We start from the raw sequence: 25,459 nt of genomic DNA, 5'->3' as shown, positions 1-25,459 counted from the left end.
AGACAAACTCAACAGAAATGTGTTTGGTTATTGAGGCATAAGAGCAGGTACTATTACAACGGTATAAAAATATTAAAAACCACAAATTGGATGAGTGAGACTAAGACAGTTTAGCAAATTCATCTATTTCTATATTCACACCTGTGTTCTTGACTTGCTGTTTTACTTAACCTAAGCCACTGTCCTAAGTTTAAGGATGTTAAAATAATAAGAGTTTTGTTGACACAAGCCGCAGATACATTATATTTACTGTTTTGTTCTCAAAATTAACCAAAGCAAAATAGCTTTGCCATTTAAAATGTGCTAAGTGCCAAATGGAGATAAATCCAGTTGCTTGAGTGTGAATGTGTCACAGGTTTACTGAGACTTCAGCCAGTCAATGGCCTTCAGTTAGAGAGCCAATCACATCTTGGTATCTTGTCCTCTGCTAACTTCCTACTTTTAGCAAAATTTTTTCCCATGGAACCCTAACTTTGATCCTTGACCAAGATTCACTCAGGTTCAAAAGGAGCAGCGAATACTGTACGAGATGTAACATGAATTAGGGGAAAGAGTGTGGACCCCAGCGACAGATAATCAGTCATTCAAATTCTGGTTCTATCTCTTCCTCCCTCTGTGACATTGAACCTGTTACTTGGAGGCTCAGCTTTCTCACCCCATAAACAGAAGGATTACATCTAATGTATGCAAATCATCTATCACAGACTCTGAATAAAAGATATCAAAGAGGAGAGAGAAACAAAAATATTTTATGATGTATGGAGAAAAACATGCTGATGCATCTGGTGATCCAGGGTCACTCAGCAGTCCTCTAGTGACGCAGAAACACCCGATCAATGGGGTTATGCTGGGACTTTTCACACGGATGTTGGACCATTGTGAAAGTTGGTTGGTTGAAATATTCCTAATACAGTTAAGTTATATTTGTTTGAACCTTATCTGTGAAAGCATTACCTGTACCAAACAGTACGTACCTTTTATCAGGAACATATTAAGCATAAATACTTAACCAAAGAAAGTTGTCTTTATAATAAAGGGATTATGAAATGGAATTATTTTTGAGGAGAGCCATTTCGGAGTGCTTTAAAGTACTCACTATAATGTATACAGAGATTTGTCAATCAAAAATATTATTAACAAAAAAATTGAGGAAAAAGATTCTATGATAGGACTTTAATGTACTTAATGTGTAAAAGTCTCAAATTTTCTAGTAAATATATTTTAATGTCAAAAAAATCCACTGTCAGTATATAATGCTGATCCTGTTTTCTATAGATTTCAGGATTTCTGATGAAAGATATGTGCCCTCTTTGCAGAAAATGTATATTCTCACACACTCACACAAACACCCCATACACATTTGTATATGATTTTAAGGGGTTAGGTATACAACCCCTCAGTATAAGAATCCCTCTTCTTGATAGACAAACTGAAGCTCAGCGTCATCACAGATATAACCAGAACATCCCCCTCCACCATGCTGGTCTTAAAACTGTACATAGCCAAAAGTCAGAGGCACAATTTATGCAGCAACTGCAGACTCTGTGGTTTCCGTTTTACGTGCATACCAGCATCTATAAATAATCCCTTATTCTGTGAATAAATTCTTATTGAAAACAGAAGAGAAAAATAGGAAGAGGGTGTAGACAGGGCGGGAAAATCTACTGCTGACAAGTTCAAATGTTAATGTTTTCAGGACAAACTTGGGTGAGAAGTGCTTCAGATATTCTCAGAGACAGAAGGTCAGAGGCAGAACAGAAAAAGGAGTCTATGGGACTCCACAGGGACTTGTAGAGAAAAGGAGACTGTTTACATTTATCTGACTCTGTTCTTTTCTAGGCCTATAGCCTCAGAATGCCCCTTGATCTAAGTGTGCCTGGGTTCTTCCAACTGTTCAATGGGCTTCCTACAGAGGGTTCTTTTGCAAGGCGCTTGGTGAAGCCTTGAGTGGTCATTATCATCACAGAAAGTCTTCTGCAGTCTAGTGGCCTTCCCTCTCAATTCATCCCTTCTCCCGACTGTTTGCGCTCCTCATGGACTCCCAGATGTCAACCAAGCCTGATCTGAGCGTGCACCTGGGGCTGCTACCAGGCCATTCATCATGTGTGGTTGCCCAGCAGGCTGGACTTTGCCCACAACAAACCGTGGATCTCTGGGCTAGTCCTTCCAGCTCTCCAGGCCTTGGTTTACCAACTGTAAGATGGAGGGCTCCCTTTTGATCCTAAGTCCATGATCTCTAATCCTATAGGAAACATTAAAGGATGTCTGTGGATAAAGCTGCCTGCAATGTGGCAACAGTGTGAACTAACTTATTTCAAAGCAATGAAACAGTCATGGGAGAGAAGGGAGAACTTTAAGAGACCTCTCCCATTTTTCTTAGCATTTACCAGACTCTGAATAGGGCAGGAGTTCATGTCCAGAATTCACATCTAAAAGTAAAAGGAGAGACAGAGCGTGGTGGCTCACACCTATAATCCTAGCACTTTGGGAGGCTGAAGCAAGAGGATCGCTTGAGGCCTGGAGTTTGAGACCAGCCTGGGCAACATACGGAGACCTCATTTTTGCAAAAAACACAAAAATTAGTTGGGTGTTGTGGTGGCACGTGCCTGTAGTCCCAGCCACTGGGGAGGGTGAGGCAGGAGGATCACTCGAGCTCAGCTGTTTGAGGCTGCAGTGAGCTATGACCTCCCCACTGCATTCCAGCCCCAGCAAACACAAACATTAAGGAAGGTAAATCTGCTTATTCAAATCCCACCAGTGCTTCAGGGTTCAGTTAGAGTCCTATTTCCTACATAAGGCCTTTTCCAATTAAACTATACTGACCACTCTTTTCTCTGACCACCCATAGCCCTACAGTTTGTCTGTCTTTGTTTTTAAGGTATTTTTTCCTGCTGTTTCCTATTTCATCTGGGCAGGTCCTGACTCCCTAATAACACTAGCAGCTTCTTTTCTTATTGTTGTCTTCTTCTCCATTGGTATCTCATATAGGCTTCCATAAAACACATTACTTTTAAAGATCTACAGAACTAAATTAAATTGAAAAGCAAAAAAGGATTGGACACATGACTAGAATTTTGTTGGCAGGGGGACAGGAGTGGGTTCCACTGATCTGGCTGTCTCCACACTATTTATAACAGAGTAGTCACCCCTTCTCCCATAGATATGGAAGCAAAATATTGAGAGTGGGGAATACATAACAGAGGGAATGGCCTGGAAAAAAAAAAAACAGCAAAAAAAAAAATTTCTTTCTCTTTGAAATTTCCATGACTCTTTGAGAACTGAAACCTGCATCCCTGCCTCAGGCCAGTGGTAGGGAGGAGCAGGGAAAAGGCCTTTTGCTCTTATCCCAAGTGGCACCAGCCCCCCAGGGGTGGCTGGAGGAGTTCACAGGCTTTGTCTTTGGCAGAGATGGGACGATTAGAATAGTTAAACACAATAGAACTGAGGGGCTCTCTCTTTAAAAGCTCCGTATTTCTACCTATGTTCAGGAAAAATTTGGATTTTGAGATGAGATGGTCTGCCATTTTTCTTCCTTTGCAGGTAAAATAAATCTATTTCCTCCTCCCCAAAACACTTATCCTTGTTCTTCTGATTCGGCCTCGTGGACAAATGCTGAGTTTTCAGTAACATGTCCACATCTAAGTGACTTACAGAAAAGAGCAGTTTTTCTTCTCAAATCCTTTAGTTGTTTCACAGATATTTGTTAAAACCTTACAGGCACAAGGCATTATGCCTGTCATTTAAGATGTATGATGACCAATATGTTTCTTTCCTATAGCAGAACAGCGTATAAGAAAGCATGGGCCATTTTTTTTTTTTTTCCAAACACCTCAAAATGCTTCAGTCACAAAGGTCAGTCCTTTCCACACTATTTAGGTCAAAAAATCAAGCCTATGGAAAGTCCCCTTTATGACTTGCAAGTGGTCAAAACCCAAGACAAAGTGCTCGAATCTTCGTGCTTTCTAAAGAAGAAAGGAAGAATGAAACTAAATCCTGTTTCCAGATGCAACGGGCTCTTCCTTCCAGCCCCAGAGAGGGCCCTCAGAGGAGGAGGAGGGCATGGAAGGCCACTCCCTGCTCTAGCTAGAGCAGAGAGGAGAACCCAGCCCTCCCCAGCCCAACCCAGCTAGCTCTTATTCACTCAGAAGAGGAAGCTTCCCTCGGGAAAGTGAAAAGATCACTTTCAACATCATTCACTGCAGGAAAATGCCAGCCCAAAGCACAGCCCTGGAGAGTCAACCCGTTTGAGGCAGATGTGAATGCAACAACACAGATGCAAAAAGAATTTATTGTACATGTTTTTAAATCATTCTCCATTAAAATTCTCCATTATTTTCTAAAAATAAGAAAGGCTCTAAGGCACTAAGTCTCACATTTGACATGTAAAAAATAAAGAGGAAGAAGGGAAATCCATTAGCGTCACTATTTAAGGAACTATCCTTAAAATGAGACAATAAGCTACAGTACATGTATATTTTAGTTAAATAAGAAAGCAAATTCACATTATTCAGAGTCCTGGGTTGTAAAGAGCTCAAGTGAAATCTAGCCTGTGATAAACAGTCTGCCACACACCTTACACAGCTGCCCTCCCATGGACTTCCTCCCACAGGAATTTAACTGAGAGATCGGGGCTAGGAGTCTCTCACTGTATACCCACAAAACTCTTTCTCTCGGTAAATTATCAACAAAGCAATTTTCCCAATAAAACAAATACTCTGTTGCCTCATGACAGGCAATTCTATAACCACAGATGACCATACAGTCGCTAATACTCCTCCTAGCTCCCAAATGATCTTGCATTAAGCTTCCAACGGCTTATTTCCAAAGGAGAGTGGTTCTTCCTATATCACAACCACCCGTGATAAGATACAAACTCAATACCTAAGGATACTGGGCAGTAAAGAGCCAATGTGTAATATCCACAGCAGATGTTAAACAGTCTTCATGAGGCTGGGCACAGTGGCTCACACCTGTAATCCTAGTACTCTGGGAGGCCAAGGTGGGTGGATTGCTCGAGGTCAGGAGTTCCAGACCAGCCTGAGCAAGAGCGAGACCCTGTCTCTACTAAAAATAGAGAGAAATTATTTGGCCAAATAAAAATATATATAGAAAAAATTAGCTGGGCATGGTGGTGCATGCCTGTAGTCCCAGCTACTCGGGAGGCTGAGGCAATAGGATCGCTTAAGCCCAGGTGTTTGAGGTTGCTGTGAGCTAGGCTGACGCCACGGCACTCACATGCCACGGCACTCACTCTGCCCCCGGCAACAGAGCGAGACTCTGTCTCAAAAAAAAAAAAAAGAGGGCCGGGTGCGGTGGCTCACGCCTGTAATCCTAGCACTCTGGGAGGCCGAGGTGGGCGGATCGTTTGAGCTCAGGAGTTCGAGACCAGCCTGAGCAAGAGCGAGACCCCCTCTCTACTAAAAAGAGAAAGAAATTATATAGACAGCTAAAAATATATATAGAAAAAATTAGCTGGGCATGGTGGCACATGCCTGTAGTCCCAGCTACTCGGGAGGCTGAGACAGGAGGATCCTTTGAGCTCAGGAGTTTGAGGTTGCTGTGAGCTAGGCTGATGCCACGGCACTCACTCTAGCCTGGGCAACAGAGTGAGACTCTGTCTCAAAAAAAAAAAAGAAAGAAAAAACAGTTTTCATGATCTCTGATGGAAGTTTACAAAAATATAAATGGGGTGACTATCAAAATGATAACAGTATGTTCAAAACTCAAAGGGATTCATGTTTCCAAAACAGGCGTTCAGGAATCACAGGAACAATGAGGAGATGCAAAATAATTAAGAAACATACATCTTCTTCCTGTAGCTATATACATATACACAAATATATATACACACAAATATCTACATCACAGTAACATTACGTTGATATGCCTAAGGCTGGTTTGCTAAGATACCCAGGTGTCTTACACGGGTCATGCAAGTAGACACACAGCTACGCTGCTCAGGTCTTGTAAAGTGCTTTCCCTGTCCTCACAGCCTGGCTTAGAGGTAGAGCTAATATAATGGTGAGAGGAAGGAGGGGAATTTCAGTGAGCGACTGGCTCAATCTCCCTCACCTGGCTGCCTGCCTCTCCCTGCTGCAGCAGCAACGCCAAGAAGACCCTGCCTAAAAGGAGGCAGTGCACCACCCCCACCCCAAAGAGAAAGTGTCCACGTGTGGGCGGAGGCAGCTGGTGCTTCAAGAATAGCAGTGACCTCACATGGTGTGGCGAGCCCACTGACCTCTGTTTAGACTGGACCCAGCTGGGGCAGTGCCCAGGAGCTGTTTTGCTGGACATTGAGCCAGACTTTGTAACTGTGCAGGATCGGGAGAGAAAGGCCCAGTCTCCACCCCTCCGGTCATTGCCGGGTTCTTCTATATGGATCCACAGGATTTTTTCAGTAAAACAGAAAGAATGCTCTTCATCTCCAAAACTCAGTGGAGCACTGCTTTCGGACATGGACCAACCTCCACCACTTCATTCTGAAAAGAAAACACAGGTGAACAGAAGTCATTAATTTTTAAAATCATCATTTATGTTTTTATTTGATTTTGTTTGAGTAAGTCTTAGATAAAATTAGAATGTTTGTAAATTCCTAACAGAGGATGTTTACTCTTCAGTACACACACACCTCGGAATACTTTTCAAAGGGCCAATGACATTTATTATTTGTTGCTTATTGCAAATGAGCAACATGATAAATATCCCATGATAAACATTTTGATGTGGCTTTTGGATACTAAGAACATTTTAACATTCAGTCCTTTTTCATGATCTAACCATAAAAATACCTCTGAAGCTTTAGTTTTTTAAAACGTGTATGATACAGCATGAGAAATCCTGATGCAGGAAATGGAGCAGAGCCGGCCATGGTGGAGGTGCACATGCAAGACCCGCGCTCACTGACACGGTGCAGGGAGAGCCCACGTCCCCCCAGCAGGGTTCTCAGCCTTGGCATGACTGGCATCTGGGGCTGGATAATTCTTTGTTGTTGAGAACTGTGCTGTGCACCTTGTAGGGTGTTTAGAGGAGTCCCTGGCTCATGCCCACTAGATGCTAGTATCTCACATACACTTTCAGTTGTGACAACTAAAAATGTCTCCAGACATTGCCAATACCCCTGGGGGGCAAATCGCTCCCAGGATGAGAACCAGTGCTCTGCAGTTAAACTCTCCACTTTCCTGGAGAATCCATAAACAATGCAAATGGCACTCCTCACTCAGCAAGAAACCTTTCCAAGGACAGAACACACACGATGCCCTATGTCAGCATCACTCATCAGCCTACCCCAAAATGTGCCAGTGAGATTCACTGTTCTCACTGCCTAGACTGTTTCCTCTTCTCTCACAAAAATCCTGTTTTTGCCTTTTTTTCCCCAGTGTACTACGACTGACTCCTTCCCAATGTGAGGAAATAGTGCCAAGTAACCAATCTGTGTCCAAAATAACTCATGCTTCTGACTTATTCTTTGACATTAGTGAAACAGACTTCCCCATCTTACCCGGGCCCCACCCATCCCTAGGATGAAGACGATTAAAAACAGAGAAGGGTGAGGAGTGAGGAGTTTTCAAAATTCCTTTATAATTACATATTAAGGAAAGCTTTCATTTTTACAGTGAATTAAAATATGCCTGCAGTCAGGTCAAAATAATTACTGTATTTCCAAATTAGAGAATGAGAAGCGTACACACACAAACCCCTCAGAAATCCAAATTGCAATCTGAATTAAGGTTCCACCTCTAAAATACACACACATGAACCCCCAGTGGACCGCAGGCTGGTATCAAGGGACTCCTTGGAATCTCTGGAATTGTACAATTTTATGTAGTGAGGAGGGGTATGTGCATTTTATTTTCTGGGGAGAAGGGACACAGCTGTCCTCAAATCTCTAAAGGACATATGAACCAAACATATGTCATCATCTTAAGAGTCTTTGCTCTTAGAAGACTAAGAACATTATCACTGTGAGCAACTAGCTGCCCAGCAATCATGGGGATGGGAGGCTAAGCCCGCCAAGCCCACACTGATGTGTACACGGAAACTGGCCTAAGAACCCACTCGGCCTCACTCCGCCTCTCCTGACACGTCTTCCCCTTTCTGAGCGTTGGCTCTGGGCTTGTCCCTCCCTCTGCTTGCCTGCTACGCGTCTCTCTTCCCTCCTCGCCTCCCTACTGGCCACTGTCTACCCTTCCATTTGAGAGGGGGCTGAAGCTCACATTCCTGAAAATAGAAAATGACTCAAATATTGCACATTCATGCTCTGGAAAGTGGGACATGGGTCACAGAATGGCCCCGCAGAAGAAATGTCTGAGAGGAAGAGGACAGTCTCCAGAAGAGCAGGGACTGTGCAACTCACGGCTGTATCCCCAGCGCCCAGCGCCTGGCCCTGGGGAAGTGGCTCTGAGGGTCTCTGGCTGAGCTCAGGGTCTTCTCAGACCTCCCGGGGCCTCACCAGCGATGCCCTCTATCCTGCTCTGTATGGACCTCTCAGCCTCTTACCCTCTCAAACCTTTCCTCCCCCTCCTCCCACCTCCCTTGCCTCCGTTCGGAAGGAGCCAGCACCGCAATTCATAGAGGGGCCTCAGAAACTCAAGACCAGTCACACGCAGCAGTGGCCCCAACGGCATCGCACGCCTCATTACGCAGGTGGCAGCTGAAGGCTTGGGGGGTTTCCCTTTCTTTTTAAAATGCCTGTAACAGGGGCATAATCTCTTCACCCCACACACATATGGGGTCTGCCTGGCCCACAGACACACTTTATTTACTCAGGATACTCTGTGAGAAAACTACTCATCTATGAGAATTTTCCAGTGAGCTAAAATTTGTCCTTCTGAATGTCAATCCTTTTATTCATTTGGGAAAAGAAAGCTTTAAGAACTGCTGCACAAAACTCTGTGCCTTCCTAGGCTGAGATTACTCTACTTTCTCTCCCATCATCAAGAAATGTCATCATAAACACCTCTTCTCGAACCACGTAGTAACACACGTGCTTTGCAATCCTCCGTTCCACTCTTTTGGTTCTAGACTGCTGCCACTGCACCTGCTGCTAACCACCTCTTCTAATTTCCCTTCTTCATTCACTTAAGAAGTACTTACTGAGTACCTACTAATGCGTGGAAAGTGTTTTTCATGGACCGTGGATGAGAGAATAAAACGCCCAAGATTGTTGGCAGCCTAGGCTAAACAAGAGCCAACATGCCTCCAAGTGACGTATCAGAAGTGAGAAATGAGATGAGATCATAAGAGAGGCAAATGCTCTGGTCCAGAAGCAACGAAAGGACGTTTCCAAAGTGTGGAGCCATTTTGCCTTCCAATCTTCCTTTTTGTCAGGTTTTACGCAAAGCGTTAAAAATTCTCAGAGTCTAAGGCTGGCACAGTGGTTCATGCCTGTCATCCTAGCACTTTGGGAGAGTGTGGCGGGAGGATTGCATGAGGCCAGGAGTTCAAGACCCTGTCTCTACAAAAAATAGAAAAATTAGCCAGGCATGTTGGCACACACCTGTAGTCCCAACTGCTCGGGCCGCTGAGGCAGGAGGATCGCTTCAGCCCAGGAGTTTGAGGTTGCAGTGAGCTACAATGACACCACCGCACTACCGCCTGGGCAACAGAGTGAGACCTTATCTCAAAAAAAAAAAGAAGGTTCTCAGAACCTGACAAGTAGGGTGTTGGCCGTGTTCATTAAATAACATGTTAATTTCCTTGTTCGGTTTCCAGTTTTAAAAGTAAATGAATAAATTTGTTTTAATTTTCTAGAGAAAGAAATCAATTTGCTTTTTTATGCCCCTCCATTAATTTCTTAATGAATTCAGTGGCCTTCAACAGAAAAACAAAAAGGTTCCCCATATGGAGATAATCTTTCAACCACTAGCTATACCCTTTATTTCAAATTCCTCAATACTTAATTCTCTTGTGAAACCACATAAAGGTTGCTAATGATGTTGTAAAAGAGAACACGGGGCATAGAAGGTGGATGAACCACAACAAGGAAACATTTACCAACCTTCATCTTTATAGTTCAATTATCTTTTCCATGATTATTTTTTCTAACTACAGTGTCTTGTTGCGGAGGGCAGGGACTAGGTAACCTCCATAGAGCACGGAACATTCTTGCACAGAAACAACATGGGCCGAGTGGACGAGTCAGTGGATGAATGTTTTGACATCATACCATGTCACCAAGGTTGTCAAACCAAAGCAGAGCATCTGTCCCCAGTCTGGTTCACTCATTTATCATCACAACTCCGACTTCTTTACTTGCTCTACTTACCGTACAGCAAGAGGGATTCTGGATCGAGCCCCAGACTCTCACAACCAGGTATGTTCTGATCATGGAAATCCTGTAGCAAAATGCCCAGCACCAACTCCTCACTCATCATATACTTCATAAAATTTTCATTATCCGATGGAACCCCGAACTGCAGGTGGTAGGTCACTGTGCTATTTTCACCACTAAAAGGCAAATCAAACAAGAAACAGAATCACACTGCAACTCAGGAAATCAAATTTAGCAATAACATGTTTTCAGTGCTGCATGTTCTTCCAGCACAAAATAGCAAAGGGTGTTCTGTCCTAGAAGAATGTGCTGTCCTAGGAGAATCCTGTTCCATAGGTCCATCACAAAAAGTTGAGGTGATCCTGACCTCCTCCTTCCATCTAGTGCCCATCCCCTCAGAGTCCACTTGGAGAGGACGTCGAAGGGAGAGGAGCAGCCCAGCTACCGTCAAGGAAGATGCCAGGGTTGACAGGTTGTCGGTCCCAACCTCAGCCTTTCCCCCTAAGGCAAGCCCAGGAAGCCTGACCTTTTCTCTTCATACATTCCCTTCTCCATGTTCTTAACGCTGCCCCCACGAATGCATGCCAGAGCCATTCAGTTTAACCAGCTCTTTATTCAACCTATAAGAATGTTTTATGCAGGGCCCAAAGCTCCCTGCCATTGCCTGGGTTCAGAACTCCTAAACTCTCACAGAGATTGCTCTATGTCCTGCAAGGAATCGTAATTCCCTGGTTTGTCCCCCAAGTGAAAAACTTTTCTGTCTCAATTCCAGTTCCAGAGGCCCCTAAGGCAGGAGGACCAAGCTTTTAACTCTCAGTAATGGGATCTAAGGAAAATAAGTTTTTATCTTCCTAGGACATATTTTTTTTTTCCCACAATCATAGGGCTATCTTCAGTTAATTAGTAGCTTGTGCTGCTCTTTAAATGTTATTTCAACACTTAGATTTTTCACAGTTATTCTATTACTTTGGTTCAAGATGGCCCAGATTAAGAACCAGCAATAAAATAATTAGCAGGAGATCGTATCTGAGACTATCACCCTAGTGAAGTTTTACCGATGCGTGACTTAGGCCACTGCCCTGCTAAGGGGAGGCAGAGCTCCCTCTTGTGGCCAGAGGTCACATAGGCCAATACTCTTGCATCTTACAAAGTGGCTGACGATTCAGTTTATAAATTCTACTACAATCAAGAAATGTGACAAATCCTGTGGATCAAATGAATAATATAGTCAGAACTCTGGAGAAACTCACAGTTTCAGGGCTGCCACTATAGGCAGGTTGGAAATGCACTTTCAGACGCCAATGGACCCTAGTTTGCAGGTGGCATTACTTGTTCTCAGAGCAGTGCCCTCATTATGGCTAACGAGGGTCAACGCCTAGACAGGCAGCCACCCTGCATTCCCATGGACAAGGACTGGGGCTGGCTAATGAAAAGGGCAAAGGCTGCTTTCAGAAGACTGGGTCAGAAGCTGAACGAGAAGATCTGGTCCACTGCAGCCTGGCTAGTCCATTCACCGCTGGACTTTTCAAGGAAGCAGTGAATCCTGTGGCTCCAGCTGCCCACTGCCGGAGTGGGTCTACCAGCCGATAACCCAAAGGCATTGTCCCAGGCTCCTGTTCCAAGACTGAGGTCAGGATCCCCCTGCAGACCCCAACGCACATGCCAGGGGTTTGGGCGTCTCCTGCCCGTGTGCGGCATCCTTTTGGAAGCAATGGTTTTTGTTTCTCTATTAAATGTTTTTTAAACTCTGCCTGGACTTCTTCAAACAAAACAAAAATATTTTCCAGAGAAAATTTCTTTATCCAAAATACTAAAGTTCCTGGGTTTTTCTTTCAAATAACTTTTATTTTTTTATTTTTTATTTTTTGAGACAGAGTCTCACTCTGTTGCCTGGGCTAGAGTGAGTGCCGTGGTGTCAGCCTAGCTCACAGCAACCTCAAACTCCTGAGCTCAAGGCATACTCCTGTCTCAGCCTCCCGAGTAGCTGGGACTACAGGCATGCACCACCATGCCCGGCTAATTTTTTCTATATATATTTTTAGCTGTCCATATAATTTCTTTCTATTTTTAGTAGAGATGGGGTCTCGCTCTTGCTCAGGCTGGTCTCGAACTCCTGAGCTCAAACGATCCGCCCACCTCGGCCTCCCAGAGTGCTAGGATTACAGGCGTGAGCCACCGCGCCCGGCCTCAAATAACTTTTAAAAACAGATTCTCTAACATTAAGTGTTAGAGCCCAATTTCTAGCCATCTTTTACTCAGTTTTCTGATGGGTTTTCCCCAATATCTACCCCCATCCCTGTTACAAAAGCAAAAGCCAGGACATAGATTATGTCATTTCTATCATAGCATTATCTGAGATCTGTTTCCATTTCTACCCTTAGCTTATTTGAGCATCCATGGTTAAACATGGTTCACCAGGGATTGGCTTTTCCTCTCTACTGTGTGACCTTGGTTGAACCATATAACTAATCTGGGCCTCCTTTTTCTCATTTGTAAAACAAGGGAGTTGAGCCAGTTGGTCTCCAAAGACCCTCTCTCCCAGCACCGACACTCCATGACTCTGTGATTGGTTCCCTTCACACTCTGAGGCTCAGGGAAACCCTCCCAGGCAAATGGTGATGGGGTGGGGGTGGGGAGGGTCTCTTTCTAGAGAAGGAGACCAAAATGTAACGTTCCACACTCTTACCTGAAGTCCACTATTTCAACTGAAGTAAAATAACGACTCAGAGCTGGCGATGTGCTGTACACATCTGTGAGCTAAAACAAACAAACAAAAACCACACACATTACTGACAGATCATAGAGCACATCACTTGACAAAGCAAAGCTTCTAGACAAAGGAGATTCCACTCTAGCAAGAAATTAACTTATCTAGAGGCTCTGGATCAAGAAATAGGAAGGCTTGAGCCTACTATAAGCCAAAACTTGAGTTAACACTAACTCAAAAAACCTGCATTTATGAGGACCAAGTGACTTGGCTGGGAATTTTCAACTTCTCATTTAAGTCACACTGACACCTTGTGGCCTTAATGGTGCAAGTGGTCAGCAGCTGGAGCCCACACGAAAAGACCACGAAGTGGCAGTGGGGGGACAGTGCCACGGACCACCCAGCACCTTGGCCACCACAGGCCAAAGACTCCTTTCTTCCTTCTCCAGAGCTTCCTTGTAAGGACACACAGCCATGCTGAGCCACAAGTCTAGCACTTCCCCTGGACAAAGGGACAAAGTGGGAAATTGCAAAGATATGTAGGTTTTATTTTATGCATAAACTACTGCAAACATCACAAAAAAATGACACCTATGTTCCCACGGCCTAAGTTTCATGCCTTCACATTTTGCTATATTGAGCTCAGCCCTTTTTAAGAAATGAAATAAAGCTAAAGTGACTCCTACACACACCGTTCAGTTTTTCCTCCCTTGTTCCCTCATGCTAGCTGTCATCCTGAAGCTGGCACACATCCTTTCCTTGCATAATTTTATAAATTACTACTTCCTTATGTAGTCATAATATATAATTTAATTTGCATTTTTATTCAAATAAAAGTTACCATATTCCACATAATCTAAGCTTTGCTTTTTTTTTCACTCAAAATCACATTTAAGATTTACTCCTAAGGTACATCTGGATAAAGTGCATCCATCTATCTCCTGCATAGACTCCATTAAATGATTGTGCAGACTTACCCATCCCCTCCTGACGAGCAGGTGCGCTGCTTCCAATTTTCCCCTATTACCTATGCTCCCTATTACCTGTGCCTACATGATCTTCTTTGAATATCTCTGTGCATCTCTTCTTGTAGAGAAGGTGCATTTCCAACTTAACAAAATTTTTCTCCCTTTTCCTCCCCCAGCAATGGATATGTATTTCATTTCCCACATTCTTGCCAGCATTAAGGGTTACCAGATTTAAATTTTTGCCAGTCTGAGGGGTATGAAATAGTATTTCAGATTATTTTAATTTGTACTGCCTTGCCTACAAATGAAAGCATCTGCTGGTGTGTTTATTAACTGAGACTTCTCAACTCTGAACTGCCCATTAGTTTCCCTTCTTGCTCTTGGGTTATCTTTTTTTTAATCTATCTGCCCTGGTTGGTTTTACATTCTGAATACTAGCTTGTTGGTATTGTGTTACACATATCTTTTCCCAGGATTTGATTAGTCATGTTTCAGAGATAGGAATCCTAACCTAGTATGAATATTCTCGAATATGTGGCTGAATGTATTTACGCTGCAGTTTTTTTAAATTTACATTTGAAGGTTAAATGCCTTGCTCTCTAGTAGATTGGTTCCAGCATAAAAGGGAGGACTGCCCTGGCATCTGGTTATACTCCCCAGCATGGGCCCAGCTCTGGGGCTGGAGTGAGCCATGGCCAGGCATCTGAGAGCACTGCCAGACCCACCCCTGTGCAGCCTGAAGCCTCAGCCCTGACACTGTTCTGGAAATCCCTCCAGCATCCAATGGTGCCCTGTGCTGAGCCAAGCATGCCCAGCTTCAGCCATTGTGGCTTCGTTAGTGCCCCATTACTTTATCCAATAACAAACAGCGGAACACACAAAAAACAGCAGTGCCCTACGGGGAGCTCACCTCAGCTCCCACCCAATTCCAAATGGAATCTCAAGGAGGCTGCCCTTCCAGAACATGCTCCCACTTAATTCAACAGGTGCAAAGCAACCTCTCAAAGGCAGAGTGGGAACGATTAGAGCACCTGCTATTTGTGCTCCTCTAACCTTGTCATAATTGTTGTAATCTTTGTAAGAACCCAACAAAACAGGCATTAATGTATCTCCCCTTTTTACTAATAACAAAAACAGTACTCCATTCCAAGAGATTAAGAAACCAAGGACACATAAAAAATAAAAATAAATTTAAAAACTTTTTTGGATATTTAAAAGAAGCATCGTTCCTTCTAGATATTTTTTGTCAAGAATAAATTATGTCCTTTTCATGTGAAAAAAAAAAAATGAAAGAAACCAAGGTCACTCTGCTAGTCAATGGTGAAGCCAAAATTCAACCCTAGGTTCTACAGACACTGCAACTCAGCTTATTCCCATTTTACCACACTACCCACCAGATCCTCAAGTGCAGCCCCTTGACTGAGTCCAAACTTCACAGAACAAACCCCCTTATTAAAAGGATTTGTTCTATATAATCTGGATTCAGTCAAAAGGCTGCCGTCAAGGATCCAGAAGGCCCCGTGTGGCTCTAAGGCTGCAGGTTCTCCACCCCAGGCTGATAGTCATTTCGGAAAACTCAGCAACTAGAAAAACAGCTTTTACGGGGCTGCTCGGGAGGAGCAGGGAGGAGAATGACAGGGAGGAGAATAAGGATGCTATTGAGGGGAGTTTTTTAAGCACTAAAAAAATAATAATAAATAACAATAATGCCTCTCTCTTCTTTTTGGATTAGCTTCCTAGGGCAGGGATGATGTCTACTCTTCCTTCCAATCTTCTCTGTTCCCTCCCTCCCTTCTCTCCTTCATTAACTGTTAGGGTCTAGCACTGGGTTTTGCACGTAGTAGGCTCCAAGTAAAATTTTTAAGGTACAATTTTAAGTTAAGATATGGAGTGGTAGACGAGATCACTTTTAGTGTTCACTCTAAGATTCTTTTTGGTGGCCTGACCCTCTGCTGTATCTAGGACATATTTGCATTTTGGGAGCTGTTAGTCACACTGTCCACTTTGGGCCCAAAGAAGTGAAACAGGGGACTCCTCACTCCTTGCTCTGGTGTCTCCCATACTGTGCTTACAAGGCTTGGTGCAAACTGAGCAAGGAGCCCAGTGAGAGTCTGACACAGTGGCTAATTAGAAACCAGCTTCCAGAGTAAGAGATGTGCTACTGTTAACTCCTAAACCACGCTCAGGGTACAGTAGTACACCATGCAATTTTACAGGCTGCCTTAAGCAGAGTAATAGCCTCAGAGAAGAAAACATTGGCCACGATATATGACAGGGGTAGGAAAACTGTTTAGAAAAGCAAAGGAAAGGGCGTAAGTCTCCGAAACCATGACATAATAAAACTATACATACTACTTAGCCTCTTCCCCCAGTTCCTGGTACAGAACTCCTAAAACTCTCACTATTTCCTGAGTGATAAGAGTACTGGATGTATGTTTTATTTTAATATTTGGTCTATGACCCCAGCTCCTGACACAGAGCTGCTTCTAAATCCCTCGGAATTCCTTGGGTGATAGCAGTGTCTTTTATTCTAATGAGGTAACTCCTGGTGGGTTCCTGGATGGGGGCTGGTCACAGAACAACCAAACCATGAGTAGAAGCTTGGAACTCTCAGGCCACCCCCATCCCCCAGAGAGCGGAGAAGCCAGATAATGAGTTAATAATCCATCATGCCTATGTGATGAAGCCTCCACAAAAATCCCTGAACGACAGGGTCTGGAGAGCTTCCGGGGTGCTGAACGCACCTACATGCTGGGAAGGTGGTGCACCTGGAGGGGGCACAGATGCTCTCACATGCCTGCCCTATGCACCCCTTCATCTGGCTGCTCATCCGAATCCTTTGTGACGTCCTTTGTAATAAACCTGTAATGTAAGTGCTTACCTGAGTTCTGTGAGCCACTCTAGCAAACAATCAAACCCAAGGAGGCGGTTGTGGAAACCTCCAGTTAATAGCTGGTTGGTCAGAAGCACAGGTGACAACCCCGACTTGTTATTGGTATCTGAAGCCAGGGAGGTCTTGTGGGGCTGAGCCCTTGATCTGTGGGGTCTGCACTGACTGCAGGCAGATGGTGTCAGAAATGAAGTGGATTGTAGGACACCCAGCTGGTGTGAGAGAATTGGCTGGTGTGGGGAAAAAACCCACACATTTGGTCACAGAAGTGTTGTGCATTGAGTGTGAGTATAGAGAAAAGCAGTTTTTTCTATACAAATACACACTCCCATTCACCTTCTGTATCCAGAAACTTCTGGAACTCGACCTAATAGAGAAAAGGGGTTATTAACCTCACAGTAAGACAGTAAATTAAGTTGCTAATTTTTGTTCCTGAGCACATTTTGGGGGAATGAAGGGCAGGAGTCTTTCACCTCCCTGTGCCTTACTTTTATCATCTGTAAATCTGGTAACTCTAAAAAAAAAAGTTTTTCAAATTTCTTTATATGCAATTTTATTTGCACCTGTAAGATAATATAGAAAAAGTATTGGAATTTCCACTTATCAGAGAGGGAACTGGCTCAAAGAGATCTGTTCCGTGTACTTGCCCCAGGTATCACTGCCAGGCCCTGGTCCTTTGCCACTACACGGTGTAGAGCTAAAAATACTTAGAGAATTTGCTCATATCTAGTTCTGTGCAAGAGACAAATTTCCCTTTGACAGAGAGAGTCCAGTCTGTAACGGGGGACAGGTGGATACTGACTCATTTCATTTTTGCTCAGCAAATGCAAAACCTCTCCATTAAAAAAGTAACCAAGAAGAAAATAGCAAGAAGCTTCTCACTCAGCAACTTGCCCTGGGAAGTAGGTGGAAGGAAAGGAGGAAAGGGAACTTCAGACAAGACATAAACAAGGAAGAGGAGGAGAAAGAGAAGCCTGGAGTAATCATCACAGGATACAAACTCCTGTGATAAAAGGAGCAATCAAATCTCGTGCATCTGAGCACTCAGAAACTGACTCTGACGGGGCCAGGATGGAATGAGCTCCTTCGGGAGCTTTTCTAGGAATCAGATGGATGTGAGATGAAGAGGGCTCACTCCATGCAACTGAGGAATGCCACAGAAGTCTGGTGGACGGCAGGCTGGGCTCATTCAGATCTTATCAAAAAACCTCCCGGGTCTGGCTGTGAACCACCTGCCTTTGAGAGGACGACTGGGACTGCCCCACCAACCCTCGTGGCCTGGCTGCAGAGCTCGGTTACTGCACAGGGGGCTCATTCTCCTGCACTTTCCACTCCACGAATGATGCCGCCCTCCATCCGCCCAGTCGCTCAACTGGAAGCCTGGACACGGGCTCTCCCTCACCACCATCCAACCAGTCACTGAGTCCTGCTGAGGGAGAAAACCTCTTAAATCTAACCTGAGCCCTTCATCTGAACCCTGCCACTGCTCTGGCTCAAGCCTCCCTCATTTCTCACCTGGACCTTCTAACTGATCGCTTCCTCCAGTCTTTTTCCACCATCACCCAGAGTGACTAAAATGAAAATCTCTGACCATGTCAATCTGCTAATTAAAATCTTTCGATCCTAACCAAAGAGTGGAAAAACCACACAGCATGCAAAGGCCACTGCACACTACTGTGCAGGTCCCCTGATGTCACATGCTCTTTTACCCAGAAAACTCTTTTCAAAATTCGTCCTCCACCCTGACCTCTGGTAGCTTAGATGGCCATCCTTTGCACTGTGAAACATGCTGTACATCTCTCAATAACGGGACATATCACATTGTTTTACTGCCTCTATTTGGACAGTGAGCGCACTGAGGGAACAGAGTATGTGGCCCTGACACCTGGCCTGTTGTCTGCCGTATCATAGAGACCTTCAGTGAGGACTATAGGTTGAATCAACTATAAGGCCAGAGTGAGTAAATAGAACACTGTCCTCTAGGATACACATAGCAAGAAGCCAGGACTCTTCCCTCTGGCTCTCCACTACTGAAAATACATTTACAAGCACTATTTTCTGCTAAAATCCAGATAAAGAATCTGAGACTGAAGCCACTTACTCTATAGCTCTATGTCAATTATTCTACAAAACTCATATTCTAATGTTGAGAACTCAGTAAACAATGCATTAGACATAATTACCCTTTTTTTTAATCTGTGCATTTATTTATTTATTTATTTATTTTAATTCAGCTCATTATGGGGGTACAAAAGTTCAGGTTATATATATTGCCCACGCCCCCCCATCCCCCCGAGTTTGAGCTTCAAGCGTGTCCATTCCCTAGACAGTGCACATCGCACTCATCATGTAGGTATGCACCCATTCCCTCCCCCCACCCCATCCCCCCCATAGTTACCCTTTTAGTGAGCAGGTGAGACAATTCCTCTTCAGTAACACATTCCTCTGGAATCTTTAGCATGACCAAGAATGTTTTATTTGATGATAATTCAAGTATTTCATTTTCATCTTCATCAACATAAGTTACTGAAGAGAGTGGGGAGGTGAAAATAAAAAACAAAAGTAAACACCTGCATAAAATCATACATTTATTTATTTCACTGACAGCAGCTATATTTAAACATAACAATGAGCACTCAACAAGGATAAAGGCTGGGCACAGCAAGCAAGTATAAGCAGAAATGCTTTCTCTGCTCAGTAAAAACAAATAAAAGACAGGGCCTTGCCTCCATCATGGTAAAAGTTTTGTTGGTTTTATGCCAAATGGGTCTCAGATTCCACTGAATACAAACTAGGGGAAGGGCTAGAGGGAGGGAGTGTGAAGAACATGAACGTCATTGTTAAACTGAACCTGCTTAGCTAGGTACACGAGTGTCCAGGCAGGAGCTGGGAGAGAGTGGGGCGGATGAACAGTGGGTGACAGGGGACAGGGAGCTAGCAATCACCTTCCAGTTCTGTGCTATCAAAGACCACAATGTGGAAGTGATGACATCGACCAGAACAGAGGTGGAACTAGAACATAAGCGTGAGCCCACGTCTTGACATCTCCCAGGAAGGCAGGGAACAGGCATGAAGTCATTGCCTCTAGACTATGTCGCACAGGAGAGGGATGTTAACACGCACTGTTCGCAGAAGCGAAGCCAAACTGCACTCAGGGCCCCTGGGCGTGCAGGAATTAGGTCCCTGGGACAATGAGTTCCCTGTTGCTGCTTGTGTTCTAATGACTGCTAGCTAATTGATTTCTAAGCAGTTGGAGCTAAAGGAAAACCACACAAAGCCAGGAGCCAGGAGCCAGAGCTGGCACTAGAGTGCTAATTGTGCTCCCTGGCTCCACTCCAGCCTCACACCGGCCCCACACAGGGGACTACCTCTCTGGCCCTGAGAAAGGCGTGGGTGGGAAGCACCAGGTGCTTGTGTTGCCACAGACATTTCCCTCAAATCCCATGCTGCAGACATAACATCATCAGCCCCGTTCACTGGACTTTGAAAAGGCCATAGTGGAATAAATTCAGTGTTTGTGATGAAAGGTCAGGTAAAAAGTAGTAAGAATCCTGGTGCTTATTCCCTGAGGAAATCTGGGCATGTGAGATGTCTGGGGCAAGCAATGTGCAGAAAAGAGTTAATTCAGCAGGCCCGAGACTGCTAGCATTGGAAGGGCCTGCTCAAAGCGGGCCCCTGGCTAGCATCTGGGAACTTGGATTTTGGGAGGGTTTCCAGCATTCCCTGATAAGAGTGATTCATGTGCCTCAACTGTTTGTACAAACAATGCGACTAACATCTCTTTCCCTTCTGGGAGGCTGGATTTTTGGTACATGCTAGGCGAAGGCTGTGTACATGGCCAATCCCCAATAAAAACCTTGGATACTGAATCTCTAATGAGCTTCCCTGGTAGATGACATTTCACATGTGTTGTCACAGCTAATTGCTTGAGGAATTAAGTTAAGCCTGTGCAACTCCACTGGGGGAGGACTCTTGAAAGCTTGCTCCTAGTTTCCTCTGGATTGTGCTCCAGTCAATCCTTTTATGTAATGTATCCTTTTGCTGTAATAAATCATAGTCACCAGTACAACTACATGCTGAGTCCTGTAAGTCTTCCTCGAAAATCACTGAATCTGGGAGTGGTCTTGGGGACCCCCAAACACAGGGAATTATCTCTGCATCCTTATTTGCTGTAAGTCATTACATTATTTTTCCTGATGATAAAAGTTATGCCTTCATAGCAGAAAATTTGCAAAGTACAGAAAATTGGAACAAAGCAAAGAAAAAAATACTCCTAAGCCTTTAATCAAGAGACTACCCCATATTTTATATTATATATTTGAGGTCTTAATGAGCAGGTAATTAATATTCTGCTTTTTGCTGATTGTTGCTATTGTTACTTATTTTCATTCTTTTGTTGTTGTTAACATATCAAAAGCTACTCCCCATGTGCTTGAAATTCCTTTCAAAGATTATTTTAATGGCTCCATAATGTTCATAATAGGCTCACCTATTTTCTTAAATATGATATTTATCGTTTTCAGCTTTTCACTGCTATCAATAATGTTGCAATGGATGTCACTGAGCTCTACACCACTATGTAGATTTCCACAGTAGATATCAATGCCTCAGAAAGGAATAGGGAATGCCAGAGGATAACACAGGATTCGAATAATTGCTAAACTTGAGGGCCCTGAGAAGAGGTGCCAAATTCGAAAAGAAGTCTCCAATAACAGCTCTATGACATATACTTAACTTGCATCACCCAAATACTGAATCTGTACAAAGACCTTGATAAATAGTTGTGTTTGTCAAAATAATAACAGCAACAGTAGGCTTACCCAGTCAGGAGAGTTTTTATGTCACTAATGTGACAATCTGAACAGCAGCAGAAAATGGGTTTTTTAAAAAAAAAATCACAAAAACATATACAGGGTGTTGAAGGAAAAAGAAAACAGCTTTTTGGCTGGAATATAAGAAATGAAGCTGGAGAAGGAGGCCTTAAATGCCAGGCGCCTTCAGAAGGCAATGGAGGGTTGTTCAATGTGTCCCACGCAGACAGTAGAGGCTGGCATTTATGGGAGGCTAATCTGGTGCTCATGGATGGGATGAAACGGAACCCGGAGAGAAGGAAAGTAGAGAGGCCACAGACACAAGATTGGGAGAGACTGATTTTCACTGACAGCAGTGGGAATAGGAAGGGAAAAATGAATGAGAAGGTTCGAGACAGCGGGAACAGAGCTGGATTTAAAGCTAGCCAGACTGAGTTTGAACCCCTTATCAGCCATGTGACTTTGAGCAAGTCACTAAAATCTCTGAAGCTGTTTCTTCAACAGAAATATCAGCACCTACATTGCAGATGATGGTAAAGATGAGAACCAACATGCATAAAGTATCCAGCATGTTGTAGTAAGTGGGAGAGTTGCTATCAAAACACTACCACAGAATGACTGGTGAGAGTTAGTCTTATCTGGACATGGGAGAGAAGAAAAAATCAAAAATGCTTCCAAGATATCAAACTTGCGTAACAAGAAGGATAATAGCTACCGTATTAAGCATTTTGTACAAATACTCTGCTATGCACTTACCTCATGCAATCCTCAAATCAACCTCATGAGTTAAATATTATTGCTTTCATTTTAAAATAAAGGCATTGAGGCTTGGAGAAAATGCTTAATTTGTTCAGGTCAATGCACTACTGTGTATCAGGGTCAACGATCATTTATATACCCAGATTCAGAAATCATTTATATTTTACAAATGTGAAAACAGGCCCAGAGGGTTGAAAAGTTTGCCTAAAATTACACAGCTGGATATTAGCAGAACTGAAATAAACCTGGTCTCATATAACGGGTGAGTGAATTGGGGAAAGGGTGAGCAAATTGGGAAAGGGATATGCTATGTTCTGAATGTTTGTGCCCCCACCCCCAAAAAATTCATGTTTTGAAACCTAATCACTAATGTGATGGTAATAGGAGGTGGGGGCTTCTGGGAGGTGAGCAGACCACGAGTGTAGAGCCCTCGTGAAGGGGATTAGTGTCCTTATGAAAGAGGCACCAGAGAGCTACCTTGCCCCTTCCACCACGTAAGGACATGGCTGGAACATGCATCTATGAACAAGAAAGTGGGCCCCATCAGACACAAATGTGCTAATACCTTGATCGTGGACTTCCCAGCCTCCAGACAGTGAGCAATACATTTCTATTGTTTATAAGCCGCCCAGATTACGGTATTTTGTTACAGGAGCCTGAGCAGACTAAGACAGGATGCAAATGAATAGCAGTTTCACATGGATAATGATTGAAATGATGAGTTATTTCTAGGTAGAGATTAAAACTCAGGAAAATTATACAGATGCAGATCTAGGAATCACCCTCCAGAGGGTGTGGTGGCTGCCCTGGGAGTGAATGCAATTTCTTCTGGAAAGAATGAAAACTGTGAACAGTAAGAAAGCTCATGGACACATGAGGCCACAATGCAGAGGCCAAAGCAAAAACAACAGAAAATACCAAGTCCAGGACTTCTGTAGACTGAGAAGTGTACAGCGCAGTTGACAGAACTGAAGGCTGCAAACAGGGCAGGAGATGGAAGAAAGGCTGGATTTCATCAACAGGCAATTGCCAGTAACCTTAGGAAGAACAATTTGGGACCAGTGGATACAAGGGGTTTAGGAGTAGTCTGGAGGCCAGACCCAAATGTAGTCCTTTCTTTCTGGAAGTTTGCCATGAAAGAAGAGGGAGAAAAAATATCTAAAGGAAGTAGCAAGAATCCTGATGGAAGATTGTTTTGAAGGAGAGACCATGCTAGCACATTTGAAGAACTGAGAAGAAACCAAGGATGCTTAGAGAGAGAAGATACCTGAAGGTCTCTGGGTCAGAAGCTGAAGGGTCTTCTGCAGAGAGCACAGTTAAGGAGTCAGTCTTGGTAAGGTGGAAAACATCTGAGATTGGAAGGAAAGATGAACAGGTGAAGGTACTGGGTCAGAGCTGCTATTCTGTTGCTGCCCCCAAGCACGTTGGTAGCTTACAGCTTGTTAATGCTGTCTGTTCAGGACTTTCCCATGAGTCCCTCTACACCAGGGAGCATCACCCTGTGCAAACTGTCAGTCTGCTGGGACCACGTGACATCACAAAAAGTAGCTCTTATTCACAACCGAAAGGCAAAACAAACCCATTCAACACAGTGGCACTTAGGAAGTCCCCTCTTACATCTTGGTAACACAGCGCTCCTACTCATGGGAGGGCCTGTAAATGAAGAGATTAAAAGGGTCTGGCAGGAATCTGGGGGACGTACTGCTGGGGGATATCACATAAGGGTCCCCAGAGTGTTGTAACTTTAAATCCTATTTCAAAGCATTCACCTACTTGTCACGCTTTGGTTTCTGCAACATTCAGAATATTTTGCCCAAACTGAAGAGATTCATCTGTAAGGTGTTACTCAGGTCTCTGCCCTCCCTGACTGGGGTGAATTAGTGAAGAAAGGAGAACACTGGAGGATGCATAAGGGGCTCTCCAAATTATCCATAAAGAAAATGACCTCGAGAAAAAGAGGAAGGCTTTTCTTTCCTTTACCCTTCATGCCAAGTAATTTATATTGCTTAGGGAGAAGGAGAGAATCCATTAATATCTTTTCCCTAAAGAGCTGGGACAAAAGCAGGCCTCCAGACAACACAATTTCCTGGACTCTGCCCATAAAATTGGACATTTAAAAAACATTTCAATGTTGACTGTGAGTCTGGTGGAGTGCTGTCCTCCGCACGTACAAAGCCCCTACTCAATGCCTTATACTTAACTGTGACCCTGAATTTGCCATCACCTCAACGGCATAACAAGGGCAGAGCAGTTGGAAAGCCCACCCCGGGTTCAGAGAATAAGGAGTGTGCACTCTAGAAAATTAGCAACAATAAGAAAACCTACTACAAGTTGGCCTGCTTTTATTATCACTGCATCCTGGCAACTGTTAACAATGTCAGTGATAGAATATACCTCCCCAATGTGCAAGCTGCCCTGGAGATCCTGTTGTCCGCTCCCCAACTAGTTTCTCTTTCTGTTTTGAGATGCATTTACTGCCCAGTTTTGTGTCCACCCCAGCTGCACAGGTCTTAACACCTCTTCCTCCAAGAGAGTTAGACTGCAGAGCCTTGAGACAGGAGACCGAGGGGTTTAGGGGAGGGAAAGCAGGCAGCCAATGGCAAATGTAGTTCCTGAGGAACCTTAGTCTCTCAATGAATCCAGACAGCCACAGGTACAGCCCTTGACTCTCTGGACAGTGCCCTTTTCCCAGATAACAACATCTTCCACATAGTACCTGAAGGTTCTACAAATATTTGATTCATTTCAACAGGCTTGGCAATTAGGCAGCGCCTGATTATTTTAGATTATCCTCCTAGAAGTGCCTACAGAGCTGCTCTGCCCCACCCCTTTTGGCCTAGTTCTTCCTACCCCCACATCTGCCATGACTCTCTCTGCAGGCCCAAACACTCAAGGGCTGAGATGCCAAGTAAAATAAAAGTATTCCCTTAATTTAAAAAAAAGTTTGAAAAATCTCTCTTACAGCAATAACATATGTCAAAACACAAATTTACAATCAAATTAAAAATGAACTTTGCACAATAAGTGTTAAAAAAAATGCTTCCCTGAATATTA

At 43.8% G+C, this 25,459-nt stretch overlaps 1 protein-coding gene across 1 annotated transcript in view; it reads right to left on the bottom strand.

The window, feature by feature from the left end:
- Positions 1–5,838: 5,838 nt before the first annotated feature.
- The window catches only part of C7H3orf52 (chromosome 7 C3orf52 homolog), a 28,374-nt gene continuing 8,753 nt past the window's right edge, over positions 5,839–25,459 (bottom strand). Inside the window, exons 3-6 of the mRNA XM_069472596.1 lie at positions 19,234–19,361; positions 12,957–13,027; positions 10,265–10,446; positions 5,839–6,479 (exon numbers count right to left, since the gene is read on the bottom strand). Coding sequence (XP_069328697.1) covers positions 6,475–6,479; positions 10,265–10,446; positions 12,957–13,027; positions 19,234–19,361 — 386 coding nt within the window. The 3' untranslated portion in view covers positions 5,839–6,474. The remainder of the gene's footprint in view (positions 6,480–10,264; positions 10,447–12,956; positions 13,028–19,233; positions 19,362–25,459) is intronic.

Source organism: Eulemur rufifrons, chromosome 7, assembly GCF_041146395.1.
Source record: "Eulemur rufifrons isolate Redbay chromosome 7, OSU_ERuf_1, whole genome shotgun sequence".
Classification (NCBI taxonomy): Eukaryota; Metazoa; Chordata; class Mammalia; order Primates; family Lemuridae; genus Eulemur; species Eulemur rufifrons.
The sequence above is the reverse complement of the archived record's forward strand: the minus strand, read 5'-3'. Positions and strand labels throughout refer to the sequence as shown.